The sequence below is a fragment of the Apodemus sylvaticus genome, chromosome 12 (genome assembly GCF_947179515.1).
Source record: "Apodemus sylvaticus chromosome 12, mApoSyl1.1, whole genome shotgun sequence".
Taxonomy (NCBI): Eukaryota; Metazoa; Chordata; class Mammalia; order Rodentia; family Muridae; genus Apodemus; species Apodemus sylvaticus.
This window is the reverse complement of record NC_067483.1, coordinates 98,401,364-98,426,010: the sequence shown is the minus strand read 5'-3', so window position 1 is coordinate 98,426,010 and position 24,647 is coordinate 98,401,364. Positions and strand designations below refer to the sequence as shown.

The following is a 24,647-nucleotide window of genomic DNA, read 5'->3' as shown; positions in this document are numbered from 1 at the left end:
TGCTCACAAAGCAGCACTAGGTCTAGGCGGAGTTGAATTCCGTCTAACATTTACAGAATACTTGAAGCCAGTACTCTACAATGTCTTCCAAGTATAGAAAAGGAAAGTAGTGGAATAGAGATTAGGAAGGAAAGTTTCTGTGTTTGCCTGTGAGTGACATGACTGTGTAATCTGAAAGAACTGACAAACTCTTACAACTAATAGATGGTTACATCAGGGTTGTACGATGTAAACCTGACACACTGTAGTTAGTTGCTTTCCTATGTGATCCATTAGAATCTGAAATTAAAAATAGTATCAAGTGGCTGAGGAAATAACTCTACCACTTTCGCAGTAGACTTCACTGCTGCTGTGAGTATAAGGCTTCTAGAGTTTGACCCCCTAAGCATCAGTCAGCTGTGGTGGTGCACAGCTGTGATTCTAACACTCAGGATTCTGAGGCAGGAGGATTCTGTGTTTTAAGGATAGCAAGGTTATATAATAAGATCATGTTTGTCCCTGCCCTCCCACAAAACTCCAAACATAATTTTCATTAGTGCCTCAAACTAAATACTGATGTATAAATTTAAGAAAGTATACACAGCATCTGTGTAAGGAAGACTGTAATCTTGATGAAATAAAACAGAACTGAAGAGGAGAGGGGCGAGGTATGGATAAGAAGACTCACTGTTGTCAGGGGAAGTCCCTAAACTGTGGATTCAGTACAGTCTGATTTAAAGTCTCACCAGGTAAATCTCTGCACATCAATAATCTGACTCCAGAATTTATATGAAGGGGCACGACCGCAGATAGGCAGAGGAATAGTGAAGAGTGAAGGAGAAGGGCGGGAGTCAGAGAGCTGACACTTCCTGAGTTGTCTCATAAAGGGTAGCAGTCAAGGCAGCTGTATGCTGGACTTAATTAGCACACTATGACTGTGAAAGATCCGATGATAGGTGTGATCATACAAGCCTGATAGACTGGAGAAAACACTTTAAAGATAACTGATTGAAGACTGTTATCCAGAGCACACAGACTTATAAAACTTACTGGCAATACAGGAACATGCCTCGGCGTACACAGTGGCCTGCTGCGAAAGCCGTGAGTCTGGGTGTGTTGTGGCATCAGAGGGTGCTGTGGGGGGGTAGGGGGTTGCTCTGTTTAGCAAAGTCGTGTGTTTAGGCCTGTGATGTGTTTGGAAGCTACAGTTTTGTCAAATTGTTCTAAAGATAAAGAATCTAAAATTAAAAAGTATTTTATTGGATAAAGATGTGTCTTTAACAATGTCTTCATCCCAAACTGTAATGCCACAGTTACTGTTAAAATATTAAGAGACACAGGAGAAGCATGTGGCCCCACAGCAGCTGGCTGTTAGGTTTCTGCAGATACAGGGTGGCCACTGCACCTTTGCATGTGGCTGTGATTGTTAAGGGGCAGGACACTGTGTTAAGGGATCACAGACAGTCTGCACACTGTACAGGGTTCTGAGGGCTCTGTAAATCATTTAGTTTATGACTCAGAAGGTCATACATGCATTTTTATGTTGAGACAGAGCATGAGTTTGAATCCAGATGTGTCTCTTTCTAAAACTGCATCTTCTCATTGTTAGACCCGGGTTGTCGTAGTTGTGATGTTCAGGTTTCCTATCAACCTTTTCTATTTCATCCTCAGTAAAATGTTAAAGAAGCAATTGTGCCTAATGACATGCCAGAGTGTGAGTAACAACAGTTTAGCTACAGAAGTAGAAAGTTCCCATAGCGACCAAAAGGCCTTAGCTATCACAAACTGAATAGCTAAGTCATGGTCTCATTTATCCTTAATACCTGCTACATATGAGAATTTTGCAGACTCCCAATGCCTCCAAACTATACAAGACAAAATTATTGTGACTGTATTTATTGATTAACAGTTAGAAATTTGAAATGTACATGATTACCATTTTTAATATATGAACCTTAAATGTTTTATACAGTCCAGTAGGGAAATGTTAAACTCAGTCCTGTTTTCAGACTCCTCGGCACATGCAGTAAGCATCTCCACATCGTCTGGCCCTCGGACGCATTGCTCTTTGCCTCTGCCTGGGATGGACACGGCAGCAGGCAGTCATCTCCTAATGCTATGATTGTTTTCTTTTTCTTCTTCCTTTTTTTTTTTTTTGTACTTTTCCAGAGTTGGGCATAGCAGGTTAAAAGTACACCTGTGTGTCCTGCCTTCTCCCAGCTCGCATCAGTGTGTCCCTGTCAGTGACCTGGGGGTGCTGCTGTCCCCAGCTTGCTTTAGCCCCCATCAGTGACTTGAGGGAGCTAGCTCAGCGCTCCTTCAGCAGCACTCCCTGTTTGCTGGGTTAGAATGTAGACTTCCTTACGTACACACGAGGTTGCTGGGGAGGCTGTGGATTTCTTGGGGTCTGGATCCCTTTTGTTTCTGAGATGTTGATCCATATTTTTTAAAAATTAGACCTATGTATTTTTATTTTATATGTATGAGTGTTTGCCTGAATATATATGTCTGTGCACCATGTACATGCTTGGTACCCACAGAAAGCAGAGAAGTAGGCATCAGGTCCCCTGGAACTAGAGTTACAGTTGGTTCTGAGCTGGTGTGTGTGTGTGTGTGTGTGTGTGTGAGTGTGAGTGTGTGTGTGTGTGAGTGTGTGTAAGTGTGTGTGAGTGTGTGTGTGAGTATATGTGTGAGTGTGAGTGTGTGTGTATGTGAGTGTCTGTGAGTGTGTGTGTGTGTGTGTGAGTGTGTGAGTGTGTGAGTGTGTATGTGAGTGTCTGTGTGTGTGTGAGTGTGTGTGAGTGTGTGAGTGTGTGAGTGTGTGTGTGTGAGTGTGTATGTGAGTGTTTGTGAGTGTGTGAGTGTGTGTGAGTGTGTGTGAATGAGTGTGTGTGTGCACACTGGGAATTGAATGCATATCCTCTGCAAAGTAACCAGTGTTCTTAAGTTCAGCCCATGGGTTGCTTTCTCTCTGTCTAGTCCTACGGCATTCAGCAAATCTCTGTGGGATTGATTTGTTGAATATTAATATCTAATTGGGGTTGTGTGGCCACACATCAGCTTGTTGTATCAGTGGTGCTGGCTTGTCATTCTTTGTCCCCTTGACTTGCCTCCAGTGCTGTGTGGTTTTCTCCTTGTAAACACCAGTTTTCTCCTATACTCCTTTGTAGTTTAGACAACAGCATAACAAAGCATTGTTGTCTAGACTGACAATTCTGAGTAATCCTGTTGTAGGCTTGTTGTAATATGCTAGACTAGGTCACACACATGCACTGGTCCACCCTGTGCACCACGTGCTATGGCACTGGTCCACCCTGTGCACCACTTTTATTTATGTATCTTTTTCTTTTACATTTTGAAACAATAGTCCCAGCTGCTGAGGAACTCACTATGTAGAGCAGCAGGCCTATGCTGGACTGACACACATCTATTTCTGCTTCCCAGTGCTGGGATTAAAGGCATGCACCCATACCTAGCAGGTTTTAGTTTTGAAAAAGAGATGTACTCTTAGCTCAAGCTGGCCTGGGACTTACTATGTAGTCCCAGGTTGGCCTGGAACTCAAGGCAGTCCTTTGTCAGCCTTTTCAGTGTGGGGTTATAGGCAGGAGCCACTATGCCCAGCTCTGTATAGTAGATTTTGATGTTTACTGTGCCTTTTTCCAGCAAACTTTAGATTCCTCAAATGGCCAAGCATACTCGTTGAATAATTTTGGAGACAACAGGAAGAGACAGTAAACATGCTAGATGACTTCAGAAGATCTGAAGGCCGTGTACACCTGCAGCATCCGTCAGCACACCCCGCCACTGTCACAGCCCCCACAGAGCAAGCCTGCGGACTTCTGGCAGGTGCTTGGCTGGTCTGACAATGAGTGCTGTGCCTTTGTGTTTTAGAAGGGTTCAGACTGTTGGGAAGGCATGCTGCATTCTCAGGCTACACTTCTGGATTATATCACAATGCTACATTTGAAGCAGCACCAAACTTTGGGTTCATCTGCTATAAAAGTATAAACTGATTAAAATAGTCGTTTTTACAACTGTGTTGCTTTTGAGGCCCTTTCTCTTAGAAAGGGAATTGGGCTTCCCAGGCAGCTAGCTGGTTTGGGCACGCACCGCCAGGCCAGGAGTTGCTGCCACAGCTGCCATCGCTGTGTGTGAGTGTCTGACTGGCCCACATGCGCCGTTCTCACCGGTGGATGGTAGATGGTGGTGTGTAGACTGCTGCTGTTGGAGCTCACTGCAGCTTCTCGGCATTCACCCGATCAGGCATGTCTGCACAGGGCACGGGCAGGGAAAGCCTGTACAGCAACCTAAAAATACTGTGTTTTCTAACAGATGCAAACAGGGCTCCGAAGCGAGTTACGATAGTAGACTATAGTTTTAGCAGAATTAATTTTCACCTGAATGTAACAAAGTCAAGCCATCATCTCAAGAAAACTTGAGATTCAAACCTGAGAAACAGGATAAATAATTCTCGATGGAGTTGAATGGGCTGGCCTGGCTTGGGCCGCGGACCCAGGGCTTCTGTGTTTACCATCTATTTAGCAGTGTCTTTATGGCCTTGGGCTGGTTCTTCACAAAACCACAAAGCACACAATCAAATTCTAGGAGACAAAGAAAGGTGTTGCGATCCAAGCCGAGTGGCTGTTCCCCTCACTCTTCAGCTGTCCTTTGTCAAACCCAGCTCCTGGTGCTCTGTACTCTGCCTCGGCTGCCCTTGTATCCAGTTTCCTTAGGACTGTGGAAGGAAGCAGGTGTCAGGAAGTAGTAGTAGGTGATAGGCCTAGGGTTTGGAGAGTCACACAAAGGCTGTTTCTGCAGAGGATCATTCACCAGCCTCACCCCACGAGGTGCCCTTGAGGAGCAGCCATCAACGAGCAGCTGGCGTTTGGGAGTGGAGAGATTTTAAATGATTGTTTGTGGTTGAAATAGTCACTTCCTGGGTTATTTACTGTAGAATAACCTACATTTTCTTTTGTTTTAGGGTGTGAGGCACTGGGGATTTGTACAAATGACTTGTAAATAAAGAAAAAAGTATAAAAAGACAATTTTTAGGATATTTTTAGGTTAGCAGCAAAATTGAGAGGCAAGTAGAGAGATTTCTCTTGTTGCATGACCATACTCATGAAGCTTCCACTGGCGTCACCCTGACAGCAGCCACATTGCCCACGTCAGCCTGAGAGCTTAAGCTACCTGAAAGGTCGTAGCTTCACAGTGCACGCAGCCTCCTGGGCTGGGGCAGAATCCCTGAGGTGGTCAGTGGCAAAAATGACGGTGGACTTTGGCTCGTACATCCAGAGCTCTACACCATGCATGTGCTTTTGGCTTCACTCCTCGGCCTGTGGAGATGTAAAAGGCCTGTGCTGTCCTTCACACAGACAGAAACCAGGACTAGAGTCTTCAAGTTATGCTTTATTTAAAGAGCTGGCAACCTGAGAAGACAGTAGTAGGTTAGCATCCTAGAGATCTGTCTGCATCTCATCTTCAGCCAGATGATTGCCTCTGATAGGGGCATTTCATAGTCTGTATATGAAGAATACATGTGTACATTATACTGTAGGAAGAGTGCACACACACATACATGCACAAGAACACACACGCGCACACACATACACATGAATGTGCACACACATGTACACACTCATATGCATATACACATGCATGTGCATACACACAGATCTATTCTAAGATGTAATCCTGAGAACTAACTCAGGGGATGCAAGACCTGGTGACCTTGGTATTTGCCTCACTGCATTTTGCTGAGGAAAAAAGCCCAGTACTGTGAATCTCCGAGGTAAGACGGACGGCCAGTCAGGACAGACTGACTGTCTTTGTCTCTCCTCCTTAGCTAAGGGGCCAGGGGCCAGGGGCCAGCATCCACTTCAAAGGCATATACTCAGTGTCCTTGCATTCTTCTCTGGGTTCCTAGACTAAAAGTTCCACTATCTCCTGACAGCACTTTGAGCTGCTTCTAACACATGGGCCTTTGGGAAGTGTTCAAAGACCAAACCATCACATACATTTTATAACAAATTACCTACCGAGTCTCAGCCTGCCACAGCATCCTAGCTCCAGTCAGTTGTAGGTAGCCAGCTGATCAGACCATGTTCCAGTCAGGTAGACACTGTTCTGTAACCATCGGTGCTGCTCTGTCCTGCTTTTTTTCTGTCATGTATGCTACCTGATGGCATTGCCAGAACCTACTCCTGATCTGAGGGCTTCTTGAAATACAGATCTGTGCTAATGTCATGGATTTTTAATAACAAAAACAAAAATGGTTTCTTGTATTTTTAAAAACTATATGTGTGCGTGGGTCTGTGTGGGTCTACATAGGTTTGTGTGTGTGAGTACAGGACCTGCAGAGCCTAAGAAAGGTGTGGGAGTCCTAGAGCTGGTGTTACAGGTGGGTGTGAGCTGTAATGTAGGTGCAGGGAGTCCAGTTCTGGTCTTCTGAAGAGTAGCAAGTGCTAGGCCATCTCTGTAGCCTCTAAAAACTTGAATCTTAACATCTCTTCATTCATGTTACGATTCACTTTTGCTGTTGTCTACAGTGTTCTTCTTTGTACAGATAGGATGACTTGTGGCGGTCACTGTGCTGTCTGTCCTTCAGGTCGTCCTCATTGCCCCGAGTCTCTGCCTCCACCGCCCTCTGCCCTTTGCTCTGCACTGTGGCAGCCCCGCACATTTTGCATAGTGCTGTCCTTTCCGGATGGTCACTGCTGAGCGTCCTGTGTGCGGCCGTTTGGGTTGGCTGTCCTTGACTTTGTGACATGTGTGGGACTTTCCTCACCTCACAGCCTGTATTTGCTTATCCTCTTATCCTCTGAATGACATCTTAGTGTTTCTGGTGCTCACGAAGAAAGCTGCTGTCTCTGTCCTGGGCACTTTCTGTGTGGGCATATCTTCAGTCCCTTTGGCAGCCAGCAGGGGCCCCATTGCTGAATCACGTAAGAGAAGGAAGACTTAGTTTTGTATGAAACTGCCCAGCTGTCTTCCAAAGGAGCTGCGGCTCTTTGTGTTCCTACCAGCTGTCCAGGGAAGTCACGTGCTCTGTGTCCTCCCTAGCCTTTGCATGCCCGGCAGGCGCTTTACACCCAGCTCTATCCCAGAGGGGATTCTCACTGACATACAGTGATCGTCCGTAGTTCTGGGATACTGTGTAGTATTTCAGTGCATGTGTGCCGTGTGCAGCCTGCAGGGTAGTTGGTATGCTCCCACTCGAAACATTTAGTTTGTGTTGTTGAGAACATCCAAAAATCTTTGAAAGATGTTCTGAACTGGACAGCTATTTGTTGTGAGCCCTGCTGTCCCACCCCCACATCCAGCCTCCAGCCCTGCTCTGCAGGTGACATTCACAAGGTCATTTGCTTTTAGCTCCTGCTGGGAGAACACTTAGTACTGTCTTCTGTGTCTGTTTGGCTTCATGGTGGCAGACCTCGGGTCCACCCACCCCTCTTTGGCCCTCTCCGAGTCAAGTCCTCTGCTCCTTATTGCTGAGTCTGAGGCGTCTGTGTGCTTGGGTGGCAGGCCGTGGCTTGGGCGCACACTGTCTTCAGCAGAGCAGATGCTTTTTAATTTCTATGACATCCACTTATCAATCATTTTTTTAATGACTTTGTGTGCTGGCTGGTTTTATGTCAACTTGACACAAGCTACAGTCACTGGAGAGGAGGGAGCCTCTGTTGAAGCGACGTCTGCTACAGCTCCTAGCAAGCCTGCAGTGCGTTCTCTGGCCTCCTCAGGAGCTGCATGTGCACATACACACAGGAAAAACACCCGGGCACCTAAGATAGAACAAGGATGACTCTAGAGAAAGATTGGAATTAACACAAACCGAGTTGCTAGGTGACATTATTTAGAAGATGGTATCATTTTATTTATTTATTTATTGCTTTTTTCTAAAAACTATCTTAAAAATTCTAAAAATGTTCTGTGTTTTTTTCTAACTATGGTTAAAAGATGAATTTCTGTTAAGATAAATGTATTTTTGAGATTCAGTGTTATAGGTGAGCTAATACCACAGTGAACTACGTTATGTATAGCACCTGAATGTGCATATCACCTTAAGGTGGTCTCTCTCTCTCTCTCTCTCTCTCTCTCCTTCCTTTTTTTTTTTTTTGAGTCTAGATTGACCTTGAATTTGCAATCTACCTGCCTTAGCTTCCTAAGTGTTTGCAAATATATTTTCCAAGCACAAAGACACCTTTCATTCAGTGTTAGCATTTCTGGAAGATAAATTACTCTGGAAACATTTGCTTTATTTTTAGCCATTTACTACAATTAAAATTGTTACTCTCTGAAGCAGTCCTGGTGGTAATTGAGCATGTGTATACAGTGGTGCCAACTGGGTGTGGGGCATGTCTACCCCAGGCCCAGAGAGAGACTGAGTCGACCCAGTCAGCCTTTTAATTGGTATTTTGTGGATTTTGTTAAACTTGTCTCAGAGTGTATTTTCCTTGGGAAATGTTTGGACTTGAAGTGCCCAGGAGAGAAGCCCTTTCTAGCAGCACTGTTTGTGACTAAGCCATAAGCCTTTGTTGTCATTATTCACAGGCTGAGCAAGCAACTTCAATCTTACATTTGAGCTTACTCAGAACAGGCTTATTTTGAATAAGGTTGATTTCCAATATAACCAGTCAGCCTTCTATTGAAAGGAAGAGCCACCACATAGGACTCAAGAACATCCCTCTACGGTGGCGGCGGCGGCATCGGTGCTGCTTCTCCTGCCCTTGGTCCAGCTGTCGGAAAGGCAGCGACCTTGGACACTTCTCTGGGTATGACTGCTCACTCCCAGAGTTCAGTGTTCTCTGGTAGCTTGCCCGTTGCCTGCCTCAGGCTTCATCAGCGCCCTTATGCTGACTTAGGCAGTATTTCTTCAGTCTCTTATCTCTGGGCTTTGATGCATATGTTCTGAAGGTGGCCACCGTGACTTTGGGTAGCAGCAGATGGTAAACCTTCAGGCCGCCACCAGCTATATTGATGCTAAGTTGGGGAGTTCACGTTTGATGAAGAATCAGAAGTGCATATGAAAGCTTTCACTGCCTAAATACCTTCTAATTAAAAAATTAGCATACGAAAACCTTTGCAGCTGCCTGGGCATTTGAAGAAAATGAAAATTAGTTGTTTTCTTAGAAATGTAGTTATTTATTTGTCAGTGCAGTTTCTCGTTGCTGGGCTTCCCAACAGCTCTTCCTCTGTCGTCCCAGTTTGATTTTGGCAGAAGTCAAGGCAGCAGCTAGGTGATTAGGGCCGAGATAGGGGCCTTAGAAGCCACAGATGGTTGCACACTTTAAATTAAGATACTTTGAAGTTTATATATATATATATATATATATATATATATATATATATATATATATATAGAGAGAGAGAGAGAGAGAGAGAGAGAGAGAGAGAGAGAGAGTGAGAGAACTCTAATGTCACATGGTTCTGGTAGATTTGATCTTTTCTTTTCTACCTTGGAAGATATTAGATATTTCTGGATTAAATTTATGCTTGAAGAATTCAGCCTGTCCTAAGATTACCCTTCTTTGTGTGATGGAGCAGGTAACATGTTACTACAGTTCACAAGATTCTGCGGGTTGCCTGATCATTCTGTAGTGACACATTAAACTGGAAGTTCTAGCACAGAGAAGATTTGGTTCCATCTAAGGAAATTTAAAAATATTGTGTATAAAATCCTGGAAGCCTGATGCATTTACTACCAAAATGGCTTCTTGAGAGTAGGAGGCGAGGCTGTCTTGACGAGCTGAGTATCTAGGCGATATGACTTTTCAGACTTCCATTCTGAGCAGAGAACTTCTGGGAGAGCAAAGGAGGCCTGGCTTCTGGTCTCTCAGGAGGAGCGTCTTTATGATGTGTTTTAGCCATTGTTCTTGCTGCTGTAGCCTTGGACTTCTGCTCATTCCTGCTTTCTGTTTTTTGGACAGGGTGCCAGTAACACCGTGTTGTGATGCTTGTGTGAGAGACTTGGTGTCAAAGTGGCCCTGCCCCCCCCTTTTTTTTTCTGGTAGCTGAAGTTTTGTGAGTGATGGCATTGGAACATGTTTGAGTTTTGTGAGAATGCAAACTGGCATCGCACAGAGTATGACCAGGGAATGGGTCTGCATGCATCTAGGATCACAGACTTCGGGCGGCTGTGTAAACTGCAGACATCGGAACTCTGGTCATGATCCGTGCTGATGCCAGAAACTCTGTGGAAGCCTATAGCCCATGCTCCCAAGGTCAGAGGGAATTCTTCAAATGTTGAAGGATGCTGGGTGACACCTCTCACAGCAAATGACATCCAGTAGGCATCCGGGAGGGGAGGGACCCAGCTCATATAGGAGGCAAGCCACTGGACTACCTATGAATATGTAGATGACACAAAGTAGACTTGCTTTTCTTGCTGGGTGTAGGGAAGGGCTGGGAAGTTAGTGTAATGGGGGTATATTCTGGGAATCCCCGAAGAGTCAATAGAAGTATTGTGTTGGGGGTGGGGGATGTGAAGCTCGGTGGGTTTAGATGGGGATCTGGAGAGGCTGTGTTCACCGACTGTGTGCAGCTGGTGCCTGTTTGCCACACACAGCCATACATGCCTGCAGAATGGTGATGTTTTAATGCTCCTGACAGAAATCACTTAAGCATTTGCCTAACCGTAGTCAGGTCGAGTGTGCCTCTTGAGAAGAGAGCATAGCATGAGGCACCATCTTTTCTCCTCAGCTCTGAGGTGAATGGTTTGTAAGTTTTCTTGCCCTTGTGTACTGCTCTTCCTCCTTTCTGAGCATTGTGGTCATGGTTCTGGTGGGGGTGAGGCACAGGTGCGTTTGGTCAGTAACCTAAGTTGTTCTCTACCCAGAACATTGCTACAGCAACACTCTGCCTCACCATGGGCAGAGAAGGAGCAGCTCCTTCTGTGAGGCCGTATGCTAATATAGTGCTGATATGTACATGTGAAAATTGAAAGAGAAATATGTTAATTGTGTTCTTTCAGTAAGATATGCTGTCTGAGGTAATTATTTCATGAGTGTATGTGACAGTACTTGTTTTATCATGAAATAAAAGGTGGTTTTAGGAGCCTTTTATTGGGAAGACAATTGTATCAAATTAGTACAAATTAGATTTTTGTCTTTATAAAGGTGAGCAAACCCATGAGCAGTTTTTAAATCGTGTTTCAGTCTACAAATGAACAAATTCAGTTTGAGGGTTAAAGACGCTGTTATTTTGTCCTTTATGCTGATAGCTTCATTACAGATCGGCCTACTGTTGGCATTAAAAACATGCCTGGCTCCTTATGATCTGTGTGCACACGGCTACGATATCGATGCTATACCACTGTTCATTAAGGACTCACTTCAATGAGGCTGCAGTGTATAAATGTGGAGAGATACAGATGTTAAATGCAGTCGCTTCTCTTTGTGTACAGCCGTATGGCTAATAATTTCCAAGTGGCTAAAGCTCTTGTTAGCAGGAGTGCTGGCGTGTTAAGAACAGCACTATAAATAACTTTAAGAATGAAAGTTGAAGGTGCTTCTTTTAAAGACTATTGTTAGCTAAACATTATTGCCAAACAGATGGGGAGCAGTCGCCAGCCTGATGTTTTTAGGTCTAATTATATTATCACCAGCCCTGTACGGCTCAGTTGAAGAGGTGTACCCAGAGGCCAATTTATAATCATTTAGGCAACACCTGTTTGGGAGAAATTGACAGTCAAAGGGCACATTTTAAAAAAAAAATCACATATGTTCTTGTGTTTATTACCTCAATGTGAACGTCGTCGAGTTGCAAGCAGTGTTGGTGAGAGAAGAAAGCCCAGCTCTACGGGCGCTTTCTGCCAGGTCTGTCCATCCTCACCGGCCCTCATGCAGTCTGCTTCATGCTCCATGGCCGAGTGAGACAAGCAGGGAGAGGAACCTCCTACCCCCATTCCTGCAGGAGTGTTCAGTCCTGACAGGCAGGAGGCTTCTGGTAAGAAAAGGAAGTTGTCTGCCTTTACCTTTTACCTAGAGAGATGTTTTCCATCTCACGTAGAAGAGTCCTTGCAAACACGATTGGCCCTCTGGGGAGTAACATAAAGAGCTGTGCGTGGATGTAAAACCAGATGAGGTGCTAGGAGCACAGATTCCTCCACAGAGCTCACCACTGTCCATCGCCTTGTGTGTGGAGGAGACCGCTGAGTCACCCTCAGGACTCAAGGACTGTGAGTGCATTCCCATGCCTCAGAGGGTCATTTTGTAAAGAATGTGTCAGGAGCCCTGCTGGCAGTTAAGGAGAGGATAGGCCTGTGTGCAGGCAGCAAGAGCCCGCGTCTTTGCTGAGTCGATGGCCACCATCCTCTCTTAGTCTTGCTTCTGGTGTTCCTCAGCCTGATTTACTTGGAGCAGCCAGGCTTCTGTCACTTCCTTATGCCTTCTGCAGGGTTTCCTTGTCAGTCCTCCAGGGGGGTTCCTGTTGAACGGGCAGATGGCTACTCCACCCTGTGCTCTGTCTCACATCTGAATTGCTCTTTCCTGGTAATGCCCTTCTTTTGGCTGCTTTCATACCCACCTACAGTGTGCCAAGTGTGTAACTAATGTACTGTTTGCACATGTGCAGGGCACACATCTCCCCCTTCTTTGCTTGGTAGCTTTTATATAAAGCAGGGTCAGTTGATGTTTTACAGTTGTTTGCTTCCCCTTAAACTTAGTTGATTAGATATGCACTAGCTTGGGATTTTGAGAGCACCCCATGATCGCACTGCCTGAACCTCAACACTGTGGCTGTGTGTCTTTGTGGGGAATGCTCAAATATAAACCCTCAGTCCTGACTTTGTTTCAAAACTCCATTTGCACCTTGCTGTCCACCTTCTGAGTTCTTGTTGAACCTAGCTAGCTGTGCCCTTAAAACAGAAACACCATTTCTACCCTATTGTCAGCAGAGCCGATAACAGCAGAGTTAGCTGTCTGAAGACCCTATGTACATTATGTTAGAGTTGGGTGAGTCAGAGGCCTTGCTGTGGTGTGTGGAGGACCTGCACGCTCACACTGCTAACAGACCACCCTCCACACAGTTGGAGGAACGAGCTGTCCCCTTGCTGGTGGTTTGCTCAGGGCTGCTCTTTGCTTCTAAACGTTGCCTGCTCCGCCCGGGCTCTCTGAGCATCTAGATACATCCCGTTGGTTCTTGCCTACGTGAGTGGGTCTACATCCTAGCCAAGTCCTTCTCGTACTGGGAAGACCCCTTTACCACGTCACTCTGAAGTTCATGTGACTCAACATTATCTGCCTGGACAACCCAGGTGATCTGTAAGCTCCATTTTCATTATTTCTCTGACATCCTTTCTATTACAGCACAGTCTGCTCACAGATTCTTGAGTGGGGTATGAACATTTCTGGGACTGGGACACTGACTGTGACATTCCCATAAGGGTTTTTACATCTGGTTGGGAGATGGCAAATGATCAAATGAAACCAAACTGAAGAGTTTGAGATGTCATAATAGAAGTCAGTACCATATAAATTTGAGGACAAAGGAAGAGCCATCAGTATTAATAAGAGAGACAGAGAGATTGACATTTGAGCTGAATATGCAGAGATAAGCAGTTGCTTGAGTAAGTGGGTGGGGGAATATTCCAGAGAGGGGCTGCAGTAATAGTGACAGCAGTTGTGACCCTGGGTGAACTTTGTAAGATCATCTCAGAGCCTCGCTCCTATGTGGTGGCAGCCCTGGTCATCTTTCATCAGAACATCACACCCAGGGCCATGAGGTCAACGGTGTGTGGAACAGGAGTGGTGGCAGAGGGGACGAACACTGATTACCCACATTGGACATGGTAAATGCTTAAAACGAGGAGGGAGAAGCGGCAGGAGGGGTCAGGAAGGCCCAGGAGGCGCGGTTCCTCTGTTGACTTGCCTGCTGGCTTTGTAGTTGGAGAACTGGGAGACTTGGAACTTGAGTTTGGGAACTCTGCAGGACATCTGGGAGGTGTCTGTGAATAGCATTGTGTTACCACACAGGCTGACTTAAATAGTGCAGGTGAGACAGACACTCATCTCAGAGACTGTCAGGGAAGATGCCAGCAGCCTTCTGCAGTGCCAAAAGACAGGTAGTGGTAGACACGCAGGGGCTCGCTGACAGGCCTTTGTGGCCTATATCTGCCATAGTACTTAGCAAAGATAAGCCACAGATGTGCCATAGATGTGGTGAGACTTGTTTCTGTTTCCTTCTCCTTGGCCATCAGGGAAGGCCATTCAGGGGTGCGGTGTGTGAAATGAAGGTCTGTCCTTGTGGGGTAAGCCTGCGTGTCTTACAGAGACATGGAACAGTGATACATCTGAACACACTTACAAAAGAAGCTTGCCTGGTATTTTAATAATTGACCCCAGAGCTGTGCAGTGTGCAGGGGAGCTGGGGCTGTCACAACACCTTGGTTGTCAGCTGGGCAGAGCTGGTCTCTGGTTGGGTTGGGGCATTGGGGCAGGACAGATATTAACTATGGAGTCCATAGGATTTGCTGATGGTGGGAAGATCTGGTCCAGAGTAGAGAAGCAGTACCCAAGGGAGGCCTGAGATGGCGTTAGAGCCTCAGTTGTCGAGATGGTGTTAGAGCGGGCTGCTTAGAGATCACAGAAGGCTGGAACTCTATCAGTTTAATACAATTACTTCCTCTTTGCCGTGTGAGAAAATTCTTCTACTGTCCACTCTCTACCCCCGCCACCTTGTTTTGGGGTCTCGCCACCTTTCAAGGGTGGCCTAGACCAGGCTGGCCTTGCTCTTACCAGCCGCCTGCCACCAATTTCCAGTTGCACCAGCTGCATGGGCACCATGCTTGCCCTGTGTCGCACTTGTAAGAAACATTTTAAAAATAAATCTAGGAAACACAGTGATGTTCCTAGAAGTAGCAGTTTTAGAAAAGCAAATTGTAATAAAATTTATTTGGACAAGGCTATTTGGGTCCTATGACTTAAGGTTTTTAAAAAGTTTATTCAGAAATTAGAATTTTTGGAAGCATCACAACCAGAACCTGATTCTTAGTCTCTCAAATCTAAGAGTTAATTGTTTTATTATATATTGCTGAATTTATTAATTGTTTCTTTTGTTTTTTTAGGTTTTACTTGTAATGGACACAAGAACAGAACAGACATTCATTTTAAAAGTAAGTAGAATTTGTAAGTTTAGTGAATTTTAAAATTGACTTTCAAAAATAAACATGCTTTTGAAAGATAAATATTTATACATGGCACTTGGATGCTTCATGGTTTTGGCCGTGAGTATTTCTGTCTCTCGCAGTCAATAAATATGCCTTAGAACGTTTTTATGTTAGAGAATATATGATTTGAATGCATCCAAGAACTGAGCGTGTGCTTCAGATAAGTGGTTCCGGCTCCCAAGGATCCCGTGGGCCTCGGTAGGGCTGCGATTACAACTCCTAAAACCTGATTTCCATAGATACTCAGCAGATAGCTGTGTCCTGGCCTGCTCTTTGGTGCAAACACAGTATATGATTAAGTGGATAATTTTAGTTTTGATTTGTTTTTGGAATGGGTTGCAATAGTAAGTATTCTAAACATATCCTTATCAGACATTCCGTGGCACCCCAAAGGGCGGCCGCCTTGGGCATCCCTCTCCTCTTGCTGATCAGGCACGATGGGAGGTCACACTGACAAGTGTGAACACGGCCTCTCTTTATGAACAGCCCCCACGCCCGGTGGTATTTACCTAGCGTTTTAAAATCTGGGTGTAACACCAGGAAATGCACAACTCTTGTGCTTTTGGAGATTTGTTGTTAGTGTTTTGGAAAAGAATTTAAAAGTTACTGCTTCATGCAGGATGTGCCTGGCATCTGGAGAATGTGACTCAAACTGGCTGCTGCCTTAAAGAGATACACAAGGAACATCAAACTTAGAGGTCACAGAGAAATAACCGTGTGTCATCCTGATGACTTAGTTTGAGAGCATCGCTAATAAAAACACTGACCCACGTAATTGATTTTAATGGCAGCTTTGTGGCATCTTCTGTTGTCTGGATTCACGCCAGATGCCATCAGCGGAGCCTCTGGGGACCGAGGGGCACAGAGCAGCAGATGAGTGGTTTCTCGAGCCTGGAGTAACTCGGATAGATTAGTTTGGTTGATAAACACTGAGCACAGCAGGCTCCAAAGGCAACCGCGGGTACAACTGACCTTTTTGTTCTCTGTCAGGGTCTAAGGAAAAGCAGCGAGTGCAGCAGGAGCAGAAAGACCATCATCCCCCGCTGTGTGCCTAACATGGTGTGTCTGCACACATACATCATCTCAGAGGAATCGGTGTTTCTTGTGCTGCAGCGCGCCGAAGGTGGGTTGGCGTGAGGAGCGTGGCCTGGGCCGTGTGTAGTGATGTTGCTTTGCCAGTCATTTCATGAGCGTGGACTCTGTCTCCTCACTCCTGCCCAGGTTCCTTGCTCTGAGTTTTGAGGGAACAGGACAGCCCAGGTGACTGGCCAGTGTCACTCCTGACCCGTGGAACGGTCTTCATGTGTGCACTTTGCTAGATTTACTGACAGAATGAGAGGTCCAGCAGCGACACGAGAGCAAGGCTTTATTTAGAGATTTAATTCTGTTCCCTTGTCTGCACTGAAAAGCTACACTTACATTAGATGACTACAAAAAGCATCCCCTGCAGAATTAATTAATTGCTTCCTTCAGAGGGAACGCAAGGGTGTTTGCGTAACACTTGACATTGCCTCGCTTCTGATCTGAGTCTCGTGAACACAGCCACTGGCAGCAGTGTGAGCACAAAGCCGGGGCCTGGGCTCCGCCTTCCGCCGCGTCGGAGCCCAGGTGGCAGCGGGCACTGGCTGACTCCGTGTTGCCGGATAACACCTGAATTTAAATAAATAGTCTTCTATTTAGGTGACTACAGCATGTTACTATAAATTCACACATGTATTATTGCCTTTTGGTGTTTAAACAGGTATTCTTAATAAAGAAAATATAAATTATTTTCCACTCTTCATGAAGGCGCCCTTATTTTATATTGAAAATGAAACACTGTATGAAAAGTACTCTATTTTTCTAATAGACATAACATTTAAATTTAATACCTTTTTCTCAGGAAAAAAGAGACACTGCCTTGTGGAATGATGTCTCTTATGATAACTAATGCATAGTTTTTGGTGGGGGCAGTGAGGTACTAATGTTGTTAGCATGAAACCTGCACGGGATAACGAGGTGGAGGGAAGACCCCACACGCAGTGTTTAATAGGGAATTCAGAGGGGCTCCACGGCTCACAGGTAGTAAGAGAGTTAATTGCGTGTGTGAATTGGATAACAGATTCACCTTTGTTCAGACATTATAGACAGCTTTTATCTGAGGATACCAGTGCATTACAGACATTATTGAATTAGAGGTCATGTCATCTGATAGCGAAATACAGCCACCTCTGGTGTGGAACAAAATAACTTGCGTAGTAATAATCCATAATAATTTAGAACAAGGTCAGTAGGATGAATGTAATTATGGTCAATATTCTATTACCCGGTGTGGATTATTCATGTTGGAGATTATCTGTGGCAGCGCTTCGCCCCTCGCTTACCTCCGCTGTGTGGCGCTTGTCTTCTTCCTGTTCTCGGGCCTCCACGTCACACTCGTCTTTCCTCTACCATCCTCTCAGGACTGAGACTGTAGCTGGTGTTATTTAGTGTGGTGTGCCAGTGTTACAGTGCTCTGAGGGCCCGGACAGATGGACGCACAATCACAGACTGTCATGGACTTGTGAACGTCTCTCCTTTCAAAAGTCTGTGGCTTAATTTTCTAGAAGTCTTTGTGACGTTAAGGAAGTTATTGCAAGTGGGCTCCTCAGCTCCCTTCTCTCAGCAGCTGGTGCGTGTGTGCAGCACACTGTGAACAGAGCAGGACAAGAACCCACTCCCTGCCCTCTTCCATGCTCACTGCTGCTGTGGAGTCAGGCCTCCACTCTGATGCCTAACAGACACCGGGTGGCCTCCCTCCCGAGTGGCAGTGAGAGGACTGCCTCATGTCATGTGCTCCAGGAGCCCTCTCTGAGATGGTGACATTTAGGAAGAGTTGAGTCACAAAACCCTGCCATTTGCACTTAAGGTCCAAGGACAGGAGCTGTGTCACAACAGGGTGTTTGAGGACCAAGAAAGGAGCCTGCGGCTGTGGCTGTGGCATGGCCGGCGAGGACAGCTGTTTTGTTGTGGAGAAGCAGCATCGTGGTCTTGCAGGGTGAGAGCTGACTCACACCTTACAAACTCACTCACTAGCAGGGGATGGCAGCATGAAGCACCCATCCCAGAAGTGGGAGAGGGCCACTCCTGACGGCAGCCTGGGGCCACGTGAGATCTGATTTCTAACAAATCAGGACGGTCACTCCTTGTCGTGTGGAGGTGGTGCTGTCACTGGCCTTTTGCTGCTGTGATAAACACTATGACAAAGGCAGTTGGGAAGAAAGGGTCCACTCAGTTACAGGTCCTACTGACAGTCCACCATGCAGGGCTGTCCGGGCAGGAGCTCGGGGCAGGAAGCTGGAGGCAGGAACTGCAGCAGCAGCCGTAGAAGACTGTTGTTTACTGGCTTGCTCAGCATGCTTTTCCATATAACCCAGGACCACCTGCCCAGGGGCGGCACTACCACTAGTTAAATAAATGCTCCCACAGCCCATTCTGAGGGAGGCAACTGCTCATGTGTTCTTTCCCCTGATGATGTCTACGTTTATGTCAGCTTTACAAAAACTAGCCTTCACAGGTGAACTAAGTATGGAGCAGAGCAAAGGCTGAGGCCGAGTCCCGGCAAATGGTGACGGTGTGGTCTTCAGGTCTGGTGGACTTGTGTATTTCCTGTTCTTTACCCACTGTGGTCCTTTTGGTAAAGCCTCCAGGAGTGAAGCCATTGTCCCAGATCCACATGTGGAAGGGGAGAATGGACTCCCTAAGTTACCCTCCCACTTCCACATACATACACTGTGGCAAGCCCTTCCTCTTCTGAACCCTGAATGTCCATGAGTCTCAGCTTCGGCTCCCCGGAGCTCAGAGAGCTAGACCGTGGGCAGGTCTCACGCTGTGCTTGGCTCGCCTAGAAGCCCCTGGACTGCCCTCTGGAGCGTAGACATGGTCTGACACAGCCGACAGCAAGGTAGATGAGTTTGCTGCACGGAGCCCACATGGTGTTTTAGATGGGGGCAAACAGTAGCCACATACAGGAGACGATACTAAACTGCTATAATCCGGAACAGCGGACTGTCAAGGGCTGGGGCGGCTCTTCTCCCCGGCCGTCCGGCTGTCCGGCCGTCACTGTACTGAGAAAGGGCATTTGGTGAGAGAGGAGGAGCAGGGTGTGTTTGTGGGGAGAGAATACCGTGGCAAGAGAAAGCAAGCACATAGACCAGAGCCAGGGGTGAGCTCTGTGGGAGAGCAGCAGCCTTACCCACCGAGCTCAGATGCTCTGAGTAGAGTGGGGACGGAGGAGAGGAGCAGGGAGCAGGAAGGCAGGGCCTCACAGCCCGTGCTGCCTCACAGCCACTTACACTGCTTATAAGAACCTGGCTGAGCGAGATGAGAGGTCGTTGGGGGATGCTCGCAGAGCGTGGCCACTCTGTGCCTCTGCAGAAGAGGGAAGCTTGCTGCCCACCAGAAGAAAAGGAGGAGAACAGCTTGGAAGTTTGCAGAAAACTAGGCCGTGGTGGCAGCTGGGCAGTGCTCTCATCAGCCATTCTCTGTGACTGAGCAGACGTGCTTCGTCAGGAAAGCATGCTCAGGTCATGGCGCTGGGATCTGTTGGGTCCTAGTGAGGACCTACTCATGGAAGGCAGCACTGTGGTGACAGTGAGACATGAGCCGGGCAGTGGTGGCGCACGCCTTTAATCCCAGCATTTGGGAGGCAGAGGCAGGAGGCTTTCTGAGTTCGAGGCCAGCCTGGTCTACAGAGTAAGTTCTACACAGAGAGACCCTGTCTTGAAAAAAAAAAAAAGAGTGAGACACAGAAGCCAGAGCAAGCCTAGGGTGCCATGAGAATGACATGAATTCCCTCCTCAAGGGTGAGACCCCGAGTTCCAGTATAGCCTCCTGCTGGCAGCACTCTCCACAGTGGGGGCCAAGCTTACAGTCTGTGACCTGCGGGAGGCATAGTTAGGTCTCCAGACCACAGTGTGTGTGTTGCTGGTGGGATGTTTGTTAGCATCTGAATGTCTGTGCCCACACTCGCTTTTTGTTGTTTGAGCCTGAACACGTTTTGAAAGTAGAACTGTCTGTCAGGATTCAGCCTTGCAGTACTCCAGGGTGTTTGGCTTCTGTTTAGCAAGTTGTGGGAAAAGTAAATTGAGTTGGAAAAAATGGCTCAGTTTTGGACACATGAATTAGAGACAGTGTGCATACATGTAGAGTTCATGTGTGTGCATGTTCATGTGCATGCACATGCTTGTGGAGGTCATATGTCAGCTGCAAATGTGGTCTCTCAGAAGCTGTTCATGTTGTGTTGAGACACAGTTCTTGCTTGGCTTGGGGTCTGCCACGCCCCAGAGGCTGGTGTGGCTAGCTGGCCAGGCCCAGGGATCCCAGCTTTCTTATGACCTTGGTGATTGCCTGGCAAGCACTTCTTCCCCAGCCCTGGAGATGTTTGTTAATACCCAGATGGAAGTAGGCAGGAGAGAGACGGTTTTCAGGAGCTGCAGAAGACATAGCTTAGTGGTACAGTCTCAGCATGCTCACAGTCCTGTGCCCACAAAACAAGCTTAGAGGACAGGTTTCAAATGGCCACTGCTCTTTAAACCATTTGCTTAGCTCTGTTTGAGGAGCAGATGGGAAATGGTCTTCAGTCAAGGCTGTGAGTGTTAATGTGAAGAGACCAGAGGTTATAGGATGTTCTTCAGCCTGGCCACGCGTGGAATGCTCACCGTGTGGCACGTTCTTAGTCAGGGAAGAGGGAATGATGAGGTTAGAAGCCCTCAGCTGTGAGGGCAGAGCAGGGCGTGGGGAGGGGGGGTTTCTCCACCTAGCACACAAACTCCAGCCTCCATAGTGCTGAGATAACAGGTCCGTGCCACCCTGCCTATTACGTCTGTTCCTGTGTTTCAATGCAAACAGATCTACTATGGTGGCTTTCACCTGCGTGTCGTCTTAGCAATGCACGTTAGACACCTTCTGAGTTTACTTAGAGCTGTGTTATAAAAGGTCACATTGCTCTGTGCGGTGGCACACATCCAGGGCTCAAGAACCAAAGTCAGGCAGATATCTGAGTTTAAGGCTAGTCTGGTCTACATAGTGAGTACCACGCCAGCCAAGGCTAGGTAGACTGCGTAATGAGACCTACTTTCCCCTCCCCTCCTCTTCCCTCCCCTCCCCTCCCTTCCCCTCCCCTCCCATTCCTTTCCCCCTCCCCTCCCCTCCCCTTCTCCCTCCCCTCCCCCTCATCTTCCCTTCCCCTTTCCCCTTTCCTTCCCTCCCCTCCCTTCCCCTTTCCACTTCCCTTCCCTCCCTCCCCCTCCTCTTCCCTTCCCCTTCCCTCTCCCCTCCCCTTCCCCCTCCTCTTCCCTTCCTCTTTCCCCTTCCCTTCCCTCCCCTCCCCTCCCTTCCCTTTTCCCCTTCCCTCCCCTCCCCTCTCCTTGCCCCTCCCCTCCCTTTCCCTTCCCCTTCCCCCTTCCCTTCCCTCCCCCTCCCCTCCCCTTCCCCCCTCCCTTCCCCTTCTCCCTTCCCCTTCCCTTCTTCCCTCCCCCTTCCTTCACCTCCTCCCTCCCCTCCCCCCCCTCCCTTCCTTTCCTTCCTCCCCTTCCCTCCCCTCCTCCTCCTCCCCCTTCCTCTCCCTCCTCCTTCCCTCTCCCCTCCCCCTTTCCCTTCCCCACTCCCCCTCCCCTTCCCCCTTTCCCCTCCCCTCCCTCTCCCTTCCCCTCTCCCTCCCCTAACCCCCTCCCTTTCTTTTCCCCCTTCCCTTCCCTTCCTCCCTCCCCTTCCCTTCCCCCTCCTATTCCCTTCCCTCTTCCCTTCCCTCCCCCTCCCTTCCCCTCCCCTCCCCTTCCCCTCCCCTAATCCCCTCTCTTCCCCTTCCCCATTCCCTTCCCTTCCTCCCTCCCCTTCCCTTCCCCCTCCTCTTCCCTCCCCTTCCCTTCCCTCCCCCTCCCTTCCCCTCCCCTTCCCTTCTCCTCCTTTCTCCTCCTTCCCCTTTCCCTTTTCTTCTCCTCCTTCTCCTCCTCCTCCTTCCTTACCCTCCCCTCCCTTCCTCTCCCGTCCCATTCCTTTTTTTCTTTTTGGAAGAAAGTGTTCTCTGGGTGAAATACTTAGAAGGTTAAGACAGAAAGATTATAGTGAGTTCAAAGCCAGCCTGGATTATAGGTTAAGGATGCAGCAGTGTGAGCTGTCTCACCATTATTAGTTCTGTAGCCTTGGGCACATTCCTTAGCCTTTCTGTGCCTCAGTTTCTTTGTACACCAAATAGAAACGCAGTGACTATGCACTCAGTAGGGCTGAAGGAGGATGAGACAGCTCCATGTGTACAGCACGTAGCTGCAGGCATGTGCTGAGTACTGCGTGTTTCTAAGGGTGGTGGGCACCTTAAGCTCTGCATGTTTGCAGATGCTGCTCTGCCTTTGACTTGAAGACCTGTGGAGTGGTTCTGCTCATTTCCCATGATGCAGCTCTTCCTCTATTGCTGGGTATATGAACTATTCCTGTTACTTGAATATATGTATCTTTGTGCATTTTTATTTTGTTTTGAAGAATTATTTGTATGGCATATATCTTAAGTGGGAATTTCTAGGTCAAAGGTGATTTTTACTTTGCTATAATAATATCATCTCTGTTAAATCCAATTTCTAAGTTTGTTCAAGCAAATTCACTCATTTATTGTGCAGTCTTGTAGAAAACCAATAAATTAAAAGACAGAGGTTTAATTAAATGTTATGAATTAATATTTTATAGATTAAGTTGGCTTAATAACTGGAATTTCCCATGCTTTAAATGGGCCTAGAAAATATCAGTTTTATACTTGATATATTAGTATGATCAATATTTTAAGTATTTTCTATTTCTGTTTTGAGAGTTAATGAACAATGGTTAATGTTGACATATCAGTGTTTGTGTAAGTGTTTGTCAGGGTTGATCTTGGTTTTGAAGACAGCAGAACAGTTTGGAGGAATTTGGCACGTGGGAGGAATAATGCGCTCTGGTGTGAGTACTTATGACTTATCAGCGGAGGAGAGGATTTGCTTGGCACCTAGCCCTGCTCTACACTGAGTGCGAGGCTGGACTGGCCTCAGGAGTGAAGCAGGAGGGGCTCAGGTGGCCTCTTCCCCTCCGGGAGGCCCAGCTCCTATAATTCATGTTAGGGGCTTATGTGAGCCCCAAAGTTTTCATAAAGGAAACACCACAGTCACATTTAAAATTGTAATAGTGAAAACAGTAGAAATTCAACAGGATGTCACTATGATTAATAAAATGGCTAATTGCTAATGTCTGGTATAGCAGCTAGCTGAAGAAGGAGCTGAGTTGTCTGTCGTGTGTGGAGCGGATTCTGGCAGAGCAACTTAGCAGCTTGCACAGGAGCCTTAGAAATACATTCCCAGGATATGCCGGGGATCCCAGGACCTGCTCAGCAGCTAGAGGCAGGAGGATGGAAATTCAGCTAACAGAGGAGTGGTTGACTGTATTGTAACACCTTCTGTGTGACCTGCTGTGCTGTACAATCATTTAAACTAATTTTCTAATGAAAATGTTATGATATAATGCTGATTGTGAGTTAGAGTTGGAGCAACAGCTGAGAGTTACATCCTCATCCTCAGGTGTCAGGCAGGGAGAGGAGAGGGAGGGAGGGAGGAAGAAGGCGAGACAGAGACAGACAGACATGCTCTCTACGCCTAGTGTGGGTTTATGAAACCTCAAAGTCCTGCCTAAGTGATGAACTTTTTCCAACATGGCCACACCTCCTCACCCTTCTCAGACAGTTCCACTACCGTGTGACTAAGCATTCAGATATGAGCCTACGGGGAGGACTTTCTTATTCAGATCAACACATCCTAGTCCCTGGCCCCACAGGCTTGTAGCCATATCATGATACAGAAATGCATTCCGTCCAATTTCAAAAGTCTCACAGTCTATAACAATCTCAAACTTCTTTAAAAGTCTGAAGTCTATTCTGAGATTCAAACAATCTCTTAACTGTAATCTCTTGTAAAATCAAAATAAAAAAGCAGATCACATACTTCCAACATACAGTGTCACAGGATGCACATCACCATTCCAAAACATAGGGAGGGAGCACAGTGAGAAGACACTGGACCAAAGCAAGGCTGAAAACCAGCTGGGCAAACTCCAAACTCTGCGTCTCCGTGTCTGATGTCAGAGGGCTCTTCAGATTGCCAGCGCCTCTCAGCTTTGTTAACGCCAGCCCACTTCTCTCTCTTGGGCTGGCTCTGACCTGTGGGCGGCTCTCCTTGGCAGGTAACCCTCAGCTCTGGCAGCTCCGACATCTTGGGGTCTCCAGTGAGATCCAGGTTTCACCTTCACAGCTTCACACAGAGGTTACTGCTGTCAGAAGATGGTGCAGTCACAGTTAAGCCAGTGGTGATCCTTAAATGTTAGTACATTGTAGGGGGAGCACCAACGTCCTGAACATACACTCTAAAGAGGACAGAAGGAGACATGGAGGGCCAAGGGAGAGGGAGACGGAGAGGGAGACAGAGATGGAGAGGGAGTGGGAGATGGAGACAGAGAGGGAGACAGAGGGGGAGGA

At 47.1% G+C, this 24,647-nt stretch overlaps 1 protein-coding gene across 6 annotated transcripts in view; it reads left to right on the top strand.

Moving 5' to 3' along the window:
* The window catches only part of Rps6kc1 (ribosomal protein S6 kinase C1), a 144,728-nt gene that overhangs the window by 89,649 nt on the left and 30,432 nt on the right, over window positions 1-24,647 (top strand). For 5 of the 6 annotated variants that reach the window (XM_052200297.1, XM_052200298.1, XM_052200296.1 and 2 more), the window contains 2 exons: window positions 15,041-15,088; window positions 16,133-16,265. In XM_052200297.1, the coding sequence (XP_052056257.1) occupies window positions 15,041-15,088; window positions 16,133-16,265 (181 nt within the window). Of the gene's footprint in view, window positions 1-11,759; window positions 11,923-15,040; window positions 15,089-16,132; window positions 16,266-24,647 lie in introns of those variants that run through there. The other variant, XM_052200301.1, reaches the window with a different exon arrangement.